The sequence below is a fragment of the Ailuropoda melanoleuca genome, chromosome X (assembly GCF_002007445.2).
Source record: "Ailuropoda melanoleuca isolate Jingjing chromosome X, ASM200744v2, whole genome shotgun sequence".
NCBI classification, from domain to species: domain Eukaryota; kingdom Metazoa; phylum Chordata; class Mammalia; order Carnivora; family Ursidae; genus Ailuropoda; species Ailuropoda melanoleuca.
In genome coordinates this window covers 99696056-99708261 of record NC_048238.1, presented here as the reverse complement: position 1 = coordinate 99708261, position 12206 = coordinate 99696056, and the positions used below count along the sequence as shown (strand labels likewise).

General features: G+C 41.3%; 1 protein-coding gene across 4 annotated transcripts in view; it reads left to right on the top strand.

Moving 5' to 3' along the window:
• Positions 1-12206, top strand: part of FGF13 (fibroblast growth factor 13) — a 468684-nt gene that overhangs the window by 282764 nt on the left and 173714 nt on the right. For 3 of the 4 annotated variants that reach the window (XM_034649591.1, XM_011226385.3, XM_034649592.1), the window contains exon 3: positions 871-1038. The exons of the other annotated variant lie outside the window; for it this stretch is intronic. In XM_034649591.1, coding sequence (XP_034505482.1) covers positions 871-1038 — 168 coding nt within the window. The remainder of the gene's footprint in view (positions 1-870; positions 1039-12206) is intronic. 4 annotated transcript variants of the gene reach the window in all.

Here is a 12206-nt window from a genome sequence, read left to right as displayed (position 1 = left end):
TTCCCTGTTTCTGCCAGTGCAGATCGAATTTGCACGTCCCCCACCCCGCCCGGCTTGGTGGGTGGTTTTCAGGCTGAAGAATGTTGCGTTGGGGACCCTTTAAAATCAGACCCTATGTTTTTTCAGGGAGAAAATGCTAGGTGTTCACAATCTTGCTTAGGAAATGCAGAAAGGGTCTGGAAAGAAAAGTGAGCTGAGAGGGGCTTGGGATCTATCTAAGGCCAAATTTGGTGAACCAGGTCCTGCTCTCCCACTGTTCAGCAAGGTAGGTCTTTGATCCAGGTCCGGTGTTGATTGGGAGGCTCGCAAGTAGAATTTCTTGTCCTCATTAAGGGGTCCTGAATATCTGAAGAATATCTGCAACAGCCCCAGTTCTCTTTGAAAATCAAAGATTAAAGAGCAGCACCCTTGGGCTAAAGTCACTAAAGTCAGGTTCTCCGGGGAGCAGACCATGGAAAGAAACCTCAACTAAATACATCGCTAATTGGTGGACCTCAGCTGGTTCAACCTGCAAATATCTCTATTGTATCTGAAATTGAAACGTGTGAGCGCTACTTGGTGTTCATTTAGATACAGTATTGTTAATTGGTATTAAAGTGTTTTATTGTACTTGTAGCACAGTTTCACACCCTTCAATTTTCGTTATGCTAACAACAGAGGTATATGGAGTTGAGTAAGCTATTCCCAGGGCTTTATTATTTTAACGTCAGCCCCTAAAAATAACATCAGCAAGCTAGTAAATGTTTTTCTTTGAAACTTTTCTTAGGAATGTTGTTTCTTTAGTCTTCCCTGGGAGTAGATGTGATTTAAGACGCTCGCTGCTTTCCTGAAGCTCTAACTTGAGTTCATTTTGTTATGTGGTGACCACAGTTCTGGATGACGCCCCCCCTGGCACACAGGAATACATTATGTTACGGCAAGATTCCATCCAATCTGCGGAATTAAAGAAAAAAGAGTCCCCCTTTCGTGCTAAGTGTCACGAAATCTTCTGCTGCCCGCTGAAGCAAGTACACCACAAAGAAAACACAGAGCCCGAAGGTTTGTGCACAACGGACGCGTGTTTTTGCTTGTTTTCTCTCCTTCTTCTTTCTTTCTCTTTCTTTTTGACTGTGCATTGCCCTCTGGTGTGCTGTGTGTTGTTCAGCCCGGGACGGAGTTAGGAGGCCCCTGGCTCGCCGGTGAATGTGTTATGCAGGCTCAGATGGAACACTGTATAATACAGTCATCCCCGGCATGGCGCGCAGCCGCCTCCTGCTTCTCGCAGCTGAACCTAGTTCAGCTGCTGTCCTTACATTGCCCCATTTTGGCTGCTCAAGTTGCTTGCTCCTGTAGCCGACATCTGGCCAAGTCTGTTCCCATCACCTTGCATTCCTGAAACAGCAGTCGGCTGAGGAATGACACTTCTAAAGTGACAGAATGAGAAGATGGTTCCAAATTCTCTGACTCTCCTCCACTCCATAAAGCTTCTGCATTGTGCTTGAAGAATGCTCATGACCTCCTTGGTCGGCTGAAGCAGGCCCTGACGCCCCGTGTAATGCACGCCCAGTTGCACTTTGCCATAGTCAAATGCATGCCTCAAGGAAACCATGAGTCGTTTGTTTTTCTTTGCAGCTCAAGTACAGGTTTGAAAAATTCCACTTGCCGGTACTTAAACTGAGGTCAATAGCGTGTTCATCGCCATCCATGCTACAAATCTCTCTCTAAAATCCCCGCTACAAATCTCTCTCTAAAGTACCTCGTCTGTCTAGAGTCTTCGAACGTTATCCCCACTTTTTTGCATATATCAAACAGGGACATTTTCACATCACAAGGTGTGGTCAGCTCTTTGCCATTTGTGTACGTTTCAACTTCCAAAGAGACATTTGAGAAGCCTACTGTGTATGCTAATTACTTATTGTAGAGCAGCCTGTGTTCCCTCCGCATCAAATACTGGTTATGCGGTTTCCCAGTGAATGACATTGGAAGTGACAAAATGCCCCTGTCCTTGGGCAGTTGGTGTACACTTGTGCATAAATGGCTCTGGGGTGATTTCTAAAAGCGACTTTGTTCCTATTTCGAGTCGCCCTTTTGCAACATGATGGGTGTCTGCCTTACAACTGTCTTTCTGACCTAGAAAGAACTGCCACCGTGTTCTGTGTGAAGTTTGGTGTGTAAGGAAACAACTCCAAATTGACTCTAGTCCATGGTTGTGGAATCAGCTTTTTACATCTCCAAGCCCCCCTTCTCCTCACTTCCAAATAGAATTTTAAATGTTCATTGGCAGAAAAGGAGAAGTGTACATTTTTCTATGTTCATGTATATTTCAGCAATAGAATAGAATATTTGCATTTGTTTCTACCCATGCTTTGGTATCCAAGCTGTCTAATTTGGGGATGAGTTCTGATGTCAACACTTAACTCATCTGGAGATGTAGACGGTGACCCTTTACAGTGAGTGAAATGGATCTTTTGGTGGTTTGGTAGAGAGGATACCAACTTGACCTAAAACTTTCAACCAGCGACAATTATTTTACTATTTCTAATGCATTCCAATATTTTCTGCTTTCTTTTCTCTAAAATTACTTATACTTGCAAATACACACACACACACATAAAACCAGTATCTGTGTTATAGCTATATACCATTTATTATACAGTCATATATATTAAACATATATAACATAATTAAATGTATGTGTTACGGATACTGTACTGTTCTACTTGCACATAAGCCTAGAAAACCAAATTTGGTTACAGGAAGAGAAAGAAGCAATTTAAGAAACACCTGGTTAAATTCAGTCGAGCAATCAGTCTAGAAAGTTACTTCAAATTATTTTAACAGTACACAGATTTAAGAAAAATACAGTTGAATAACCCAAATTTAAGCCCCCATCCCTTTTCTTATTACGTACAATTTTACCAGGATCTGTGGATTTTCAAAATATCACCTGGAGCATACTGTGTATACTTTTAGAAATGTTTTCAGATATGAAGAATTCTTTAGAGGATGGGTAGCGGTAAAACTCCTTATACAAAGTTTGGATCGTTTTTAATCTGTCTTTTCATCCACATGTTGAGTGGCTGCCATCATGCTTAATGTGACTGTCATCCTTTCCCTTGGACGCTTTGATGATGGGCATTGTCTTCTTTCAGATTGAAGATTTTCCTTATCTCGCTCTCCTTCCAGGTCCTCTGGAATAGTGAAGCTAATATTTCCCTCCTTGCTCCTATGGATTATTCGTAAATAGTATTAGACTCATTACAGGCTTTCTGGAATGCCATTTGAATAATACTGCTTACAATTTTACTGTCCCCCCTTCATACAAGACCCCAGAAGTTAATGGCAAAACCAGACCTTGAAATGAAAACACATGATCTCTGTACAAATTAGCAGCGTCCAGAAGACCCTAGACAGCGCAAAAGCAGTGATGCTGTGGAAGAGATCTAGGATAAATAAGGAAACTGTGCTGAGAAATTAACATGCTTACTTCACGTGCGATACCAAAGCTCGTCATTTCCAGGCAGTGAAGTAACTGCGGGTTTGGAAGGGTTCAGTGGTCATTCTGGCAACCCGGTTTTTAAATGCTGCAAAGTACAGTCTCCCGTTTTCTCTTACAATTACTGTAACGTGTTATTGCTATTAGTAGAAATAAAAGGCCTCTTGATTACAAATAGAATCTTAATTCTAAACTATATCCACACTTGGAAACATTTTATTCTCATGTGAAGCATTTTTGAAGAGAGTTCCTCTTGTGGTTTCTGGGCCAAAGTACGAGACCTTAACGGACCTTGGCCGTGGATGCCTACCAGTTCCACTTCATGTGAAGGCAATGGACAGGATGACCTCTTCTAATGAGGTGGTTCTTACATAACCTCAAGTGAAAAACGAAAACTGCATTGAAATTTGGGAGGAAAATAAAAGTTTGAATTGGGTAAGTTTTAGAAATGATGAAATTAGGTCAAAGAGCTTTTATGGGTATTATGATAAAGTGGCAATTAATTTTCTTCTTACTGAATTGATAAAAATCGACCAACTGTTTTTGTATTATTACAGACAAAGTCTTGGTGTTTCATTTGATTGGTGATGTCTTTGTGCAGGCCAGATTATCCCCATAGCTCATGACCGCCTGGGATTCGCTACAGATCATTTATTTACAGTTCACAGTCTCCTGTCTTTCAAAAGATATTTTTGGATCGTGTCCAGGGCCCTCAGAAGCTGTGTGAAACAATACATTGAAGGATGGAACTATCCCACTGGCTTTTCAGGATACACTAAAGCCACATTACCCTTCGCCAAAAGCAGGTTTCTATTTCTGAGCAGCCAATTCCAAAATAAGTTCTTTAATCTGTTCCAAATGCTTGTGATTTTCAGTGATATGATAATTTCCATAAAAACCACTTATGATGTAATCTTATGTGAGTGCTGGAATTTGGCTGAAGACGCACATACAAGTATCTGAGAGTCTAATGTGGCCCAGTACCAGCAACGCTCTTTGTTATAAGAAAGCCACATGGAGAGTGGAGGCTGTTACCAGAACCTTCCTTCTTACTGTTCCAGGAGCCTTTTGAAAAGAGAAAATACAATCCTTGTAGCTTGATTCTTTTCTTTCATTGTCATGTGTGCCAAAATGAAATCGCTGGATTCGAGTAACATCTGAGAGCCAGTCATCAGGCTTTTACTGATGTTCGAAGATTGTTCGGAAGCATTACACCAAGATATATGTGCTTGCAAGTCGATACTGTTGAAGATCTATAGAGAAAAAGAAATTATGGATTTCCAGCATTAGCTTCTAGGATTAAAAATCCTGATTACAGTAGTAAATTTGAAGGTGATAACATCATATGAGAGAATATGACAGAGCTTGGGGGTTTGTCACTCACTGTCTTTTGATCAAGCATTTGGCCTTTTTCTTGCAGCCCTGTTTTCATGTGATTTAAATATATATATTCCATCTCCCTTAGGACATCTGTAACCTTTTAATTGAGAGAGGCATCCAACCATAGTGACTTTGGTTGGAAGAGAAGAGAATCTGGGCTCCCGAGTGGTGATGAAGTATGGCAGCGTTGACCAACTGAAAGAAAGCAAAATTATGTGCCGGATGTTAAGGGGGCATATTTGTAACTAGTGCCAACGACTGTTACTCTGATGTTGCCTTGCTTTCTTTACACCCGAAAGAGAATACATCCCTGTGAATATCACCGGTCGCCCAAATGGTAGGAGAGGAAGAAAGTAGAAGAATATTGAGGAACATGCGAAGGGAAATGCCTTTATTTTCATCCCTACTTCTTCTTTAAATTTGTTGTCTCCCATTGTGTGTCTTCGTCATTTGAATAATAACGAGCCTTTTGAGAAAAATGGGTCTAATACCCATTTGAATTAATAGTTTGATAAAAATGAAGCAACCTCTGATGCTTGACACCTTGAAGATGTCTTGACTTTCAGAAAGCACGTGACTGGGTTCCATGTCTGCCCCCTTGAGGATGAGAACTGAAGGGTTATTCCTATTTTATTAAGAAAACATGGAGCCATATGTTTGGGTGGCTCTGAAGAGATAAAAGACTTTATTCTTAATCTTTCAATTTCAAAGTAACTATGACTTAGGGTCACCTTGCCTTTGATGTATTACCTGAAGGATGGCAAAACGACACCAGAGAGTTTTCTTTGCTCATTGAAGCAAATGGCAGCTTCATTGCAGAGCCACAAGAAAGATTTTTAAAACTGGTCCAAATTGAAAACAAATTAAAGCTGGAAATCTGAAGGCCTTGGTGATTAGTAATGAGTAAACTCTGTCCTCTCCCCAGAAAGTATTCAAATGTGTTCTCTGTTGCATGTCGGCTACTTCTTAGTAGGCGACTTATGTCCTAAAACGTTAGGAGACTAGTAGTGGCACATTCTCTCTTGTGTCCTATTTCCCACCTATGGCAGCAAATGAAATTAAATCCTATTTGGGGGATAGTTTCTACTCTCTGGAAAACTCATAATTTGATCAAGGAAGTATACTTAACAGCCAGTAATTCAATTTCAGGCCAGGATGGGCATTTATTATTCTCTTTTTAGTTATATGCATCTCAACTCGGTCTCCAGGCTGGCCTTTACAGTAGAAATGAACAACCACTCGTTCCTAGAAAATACAATCCACTTTTTAAAGCAACGGATCTCCTTTCTTACTTGAGCCTAGGTGTTTCCATCGAGCTGGCGGTGACATTTTCCTGAGGTTTCCCTTGGTTAATATCGAAGGCAGGTATTTCTCGTGTATGAAGCCAACGCTGATGACCCATTTCAAGTTTTTTTGTGTTTAAAATAACACCCCTCTGGTGGTGATTTTGATTTAAAAAAAAAGTGAAAATCTAAGTGCCGGTACTTGAAAACCTCATCCATCCATATGGGTACTGCCCCCTTCAAAGCTATTACTTCTGAGTAATAGTAGTTGCTATGATAGTATATGGCTTCTGAGGCTCTGGTATCTCAGCGAGTCCTCTTGTTTGTTTGTTTCTCTTCACAGCCAGTTGATAAACCACTTAAGAAAAGACGCCATTCTGACCCAGCATGATAGGACCCAGGTAGGCTATGTTCCTTGCCCAAAAAGGCATAGCCTGAATAACTTCCAGCTATTTCCCCAAACCAAGCCCAACCCTAATGTATGCATTCAGGAGATACACAGGAATCTGCTGTTGCCTCTGATCCACTTTTCTCTCTGTCTTTGGTTTTAAAGGATAAGTTGCTTGCCTGGTTGAAGAGAATGTGGGTACTAACTATACTCTCTTTTCCATGTTCTTAAATAATTAGCAGGTCGATATTTTCCACAGTATGTTTCATGAAACATTGATCACATATCTATGTGAAAAGATAGACTCTATGGTCAAATGCATGTTTCCCAAACTCCACACCACTCTTAGAGAGTCTCAGTTCATAAGAGTAGATTAAAAGTTTTGGGGAGCCTTACGGATCAGGAATCTGACTTTGGGCAATTCAGCGGTAAACATTTTCCAGCTACCAAACACTCTTTGTTCATAACACCTATCAGTGTCCCACAAATACATCACAGCTGGGCTTTGACAATGTCATCCACTTTGGAAATGGATGTTGTTCCTTATCTCTCTGCCCCCCCCCACTATCTTTAGGGAAGTGCTCCTCAAAGTGTGGTTCCACGGATCAGTGCTGGGTCTGAAATGATTTCTTACAAGTCAGTGATGAGATAAGGAGCTTGTGCAAGAATGTAAATCAGTGCACTGCTTGCTTCATCAAGAAAGTATTGCTGTCTTGCGGTGAAAACTGATGTCAGCTGAACGAAATAAAAACGTGTGCTTAGTGACAGCATTCACAGATCAGCAGTAAGTCTGTGGACTGTACTTTGAGTGACACTGCTTTAGATGACTTAGATGATTCTCAACCTTGGCTACACACTGGAATCACCTGAGGACCTGTGGAATAATATTGATGCCTGAGCCCCACATCAGACCAAAACCAACCAGCTAACCAATAACTTGTCCAAACAAAAGTCCTGCAAAATCTCTCGTGGCGGAGGTAGTGTTTAAAAAGCTCCCCAGGTGATTCTAATGTGCTAACAGGGTTGGGATCGCTGCCTTAGGAAAAAATCACCTTGGCATAAGGTCTGGTGTGTGATGTCAACTGTCAATTCAGAATTCTTATCATGCTGATTGCATGGGCCTCTTTAGGAGGTGCCCTGTGATGAGAGGGCACTGCTGGACAGGCAGCACTTATATGACCTTTAGAACTTGTGGCCATGTAAGGTATCCATCATTCTCAACATGCACGCGTGCGCGCACATGCATGCGCACTCACACACGCCCCTTTCTGTTGATTGTTTCATTTGCTGTGAGAAGCCTTCTATTTTGATGAGGTCCCAATAGTTTATTTTTGCTTTTGTCTCCTTTGCCTCGGAAGACATATCTAGTAAGAAGTTGCTGTGGCCGAGGTCAAAGAGGTGCCTGTGTTCTCCTCTAGGATTTTGGTGGTTTCCAGTCTCACATTTAGATCTTTCATCCATTTTGAGTTTATTTTTGTGTATAGTATAAGAAAGTGGTCCTGTTTCATTCTTCTTCGTGTAGTTGTCCAGTGTTTCCAACACCATTTGTTGAAGAGACTGTCTTTTTTCATTGGATCTTCTTTCCTGCTTTGTCAAAGTTTAGTTGACCATAGAGCTGAGGGTCCATTTCTGGAGTCTCTATTCTGTTCCATTGATCTGTGTGTCTGTTTTTGTGCCAGAACCATACAGTCTTGATCACTACAGCTTTGTAATAACTTGAAGTCTGGAATTCTGATGCCTCCAGCTTTGCTTTTCTTTTTCAAGATTGCTTTGGTTATTCAGGATCTTTTGTGTTTCCATACAAATTTTAAGACTGCTTGTTTTAGCGCTGTGAAAAATGCTGGTGGTATTTTGATAGGGATTGCATTAAAAGTGTAGATTGCTTTGGGTAGTAAAGGCATTTTAACAATATTTGTTTTTTCCCCATAAGCATGGGATGTCTTTTCCATTTCTTTGTGTCTTCTTCAGTTGCTTTCATCAGTGTTTTCTAGTTTTTAGAGTACAAATCTTTTACCTCTTTGGTTGGATTTATTCCTAGGTATCCGATGGTTTTTGGTGCAGTTGTATATGGGATCGAGTCCTTGATTTCTCTTTCTGCTGCTTCATTATTGGCACACACCTGTTTCTGAAGTTCCCTTGCCTCCTTGCCGCTCTGTGCTTTTAGAAAAATAATCAGGCTTCTCCACAGGAGCGTGGTAATCTGCCACCTTGTGACCAACATCCTTTTTTGCAAGCAATTGTTGCAACACGTGTCTTCTCAAACTATGGTTCAGCTTGCAAATGTGGGTGGGAGAGTTTCTCAGGACCACGTATGAGTGTAGCTGAAGAAGAGATGGAGAAGAAGAACATATGAATATGCCAGAAAAGTACAATTACTTCTTTGCTTGATTGTTCCTGCTCTTGGTGAGATCGCAAAAGTTGGCTCAAACTGCTCATGACCTGAGTGTCTGTCCCTGAGTTGCACCAGAGGCTGTCGTCATTGAGACATTGTCTTCTTATCAAGTAGACATCACCAGCTTCTGCAGCATAAAATTATGACAGCAGCATGTATGTGAAACTGACTTTGACATGATCAGGAGACTTTAATTGCTATCCATGTTTCTGAATCCTCCCTAGCGCTGTATATTCCACTGATTGTATTCATTTGTTATACTCTATGGCCTTTCTTAATGTGCTTCAGAATACGCAGCTTGAATAATGCCCATGGGAAAGTGCGGAACAAGAGGTATAACATCCTGCATTTTATCAACACTTACCCTTGTCTTGCTTCACAGCTGATATCCACACTCACTCCAACACATCACAATCACATGTCCGCTTGCACCCATGTGCTGGCATATTTCTACTTACTAGCCCCAGCTATTTTAAGATATATATTCTTGGAACAGCTCCAGGTCATCCTTCAAGCCCATCCAGCTTTGGAAGCAACAAGTGTACGTTGGCTGGAAGACCAGATCCCCACAGAGGAGGGGAAAGAGCCCAGTTCCCCTTAGCTGCTTCTCCGTATAGTCACTTCCCTAATAAATGACAGGACTTGATTTGAAACTGGTTTTTCTGGCCTCTAAAGCCCATGTCCTTTTCCCTCTATGGCTGCTCCGTTCACTCGGTGCTCACCCTCTTGCCTTACAGGAGTTTATTGTAATGGTGACTTTAGGGCAGAAGAGCTATGTTAGGTTTAAAGGACAGGCAATGCTGTCCACTCTCCATTCTCAAGCTATGCTATGGAAAGGAGTTGCCATAAGTGGAAGGGACTCTGGAGGTATTTGTTAATTCTGTGAGCCTAGAGTTCGGTGTATGGCGGCACTTGAAAGAAGTAGGTGAAATGGCCCTTACCTTCAAGGTGATGATTTCACCTAGGACATGCAAAAAAGAGTAGAGTGATTAGTGAAGTGCTAAATTTAGTTTGAATGCAATGAAACTGTCCTTAGATTAAACAACAACAACAACATCAGCAGGTTACTGGCCTAATCTCCTTTCTTTCAGCTGGGAGATGCTCTTTTACCTGTAATGGTAGAAATGAGGAAAGGTCATTTCTAAGTAGTAAACAGCTGATTCTATTGCTTAATTTTTTTCTTAGCTCAATAAAATTGCCACCATTGACAGGAATGTTATTAAGACTTGCTCCGAGCATTTTCTCAGCTCCCTAAGATTAGGTGTTACTTAGAGTAAGTCTGGATATTAGCAGTGAATTTCCTTTCATCATTTTTTGGAACCCTACTCTCTAGCTGAAGGTAAATGACAATTAAAACAATAATTGAGAATTACTCAGAATTTACTATGTGCCAAGCATTTTACCTAATACTGTCTTAATTCTTACAACAGTCCTTAGAGTCAAGTAGGTATTTTTTTTCTGTTCATATTATGGATGAGGAAACCAAGAGTCAGAGAGGTGAAATAAATTTGTCCATTGTCACCCGAGTGGGCAGTGGTAGAGCCAATACTCAAATGCAGCCTGTCTCACTCCTAAGACCAGGGTCTCTCAGTTACAAGAGACTGTTTCCCGTAACAAGGCTGAACCTAGAAATACCTTCCATTTTGTTCTCCAGTTACTCCAGTATCCGCTTACTGAGACAAATTGCTGTATATACTAAGTAAGCAGGAGGGACCTTGTGCCTGTTGTCAGAGAAACAATAGATTTAAAAGGTGCCTTGTTCTTCAGAGAAAAGAGAAACAGCCCGATTTAACTTTACCTTGTTTACAGGGCAAATTCTCAGTCAAATTTGACTTGGTCAAAATGCTTTTCACTCTGCCATATCAAAATTCGGATATATTCACTGTGCTGGTATACATTTATTTAGCTGCAGGCCAGATCTTAATCCCCTCAGGCCAACGGACCTCCTACCTCAAAACCCCGTCTCACAAAGTATCTGTTGACCTAAGTCCCCGGATGATAAAACCTGCATTACAAAGTGAGAACTGACTTAAGGTACATGAAGAAAAAGTCCTGCCAAACTAGGTCGGGTCACTGTCAAGATATTGTTCTGTGTGACTTTCACAAGGAGTGAGATTGCGTGAAATGGTCCATTTCCCTCCAGAAGCATGAAGAAGGAGGTCTCAGGAATTTGTGTGATAGATTCTGTGCAGGACATTCTCTGCTGTGCTTTGGTTAGTTGCTTAGCTAGCAATTTTTAGCATCTTTCATGTGCCAGGCCCGTGAGGTTTATTACCGTTAATCTTCCCAACCCACAAGGTGGGTGTCATCAATCTTGAAGGACGCGATGGGGAAAACTGGAGCGCAGAGATATGCAGTCACTTGCTCAAAGTCATACAACTAATAAGTGTCTTAATTGGGATTTGAAGCCAAGTCTGTGTTGCTCTCAAGCCTGGTTGGTCTCTTCTCCATTGTCCTGCCCTAGCTTGTCCTATACCACAACCCCTGACTCCCCCTTTCAGGTGTGAGGCATGAGAAAAGAGCTCCGCACCATCCTATCCACTGCTGGTGACACGTGCTGTGTGGAAGAAAACTACAGAACTGTCTTTAACCTCTCGGCAGAGTGCACTTACCCAGTGCATCCATTGAGGGACGTCTCATATGTTTCTCCACATCCTGCCCTGAATGCTGGTCTGAGCAGTAGGCCAGGGGTTAAACAAAGCATCTTTGATATCTGTCACATGTTTCTTGTTTATAATTTTTTTAAATTTCACTGCCTTTATTTCTTTGAATTTGGATAATCTTTCATGGACTCTGTTCTTTCCTTCTGGAACTTATTTTTTTAATTGAACTATAGTTGACAGGCAATGTTATATTACTTTCAGGTGTACAGCATGGGGAATGCAGAGTTCTGTACATTACTCAGTGCTTACTACAATAAGGGTAGTCACCATCTGTCACTGTCTGTTATTACAGCATTATTGACTGTGTGTCCTATGCTGTGCTTTTCATCCCCGTGACTTCTTTACTTAATTAGTTTTATTGAAGTATAATTGACACACAGTGTTACATCAGGTTCAAGTGTACGACATAGTGATTTGACAACTCTCTACTTTACGTTGTGCTCACCAGTGTAGCGGCCATCTGTCACCATACAGATCTGTAACGGTACCATTGGACTTGTCACACGTTCTTGTCCTTTGCTCTTACACCAACATCTACTAACTGTAGGTCATTTGTCCTGTAGTACTTCCTTAAATGAAATAACGCTTCAGAGCCATAGTTTTCCTCATGGAGCCACTAGCCCTG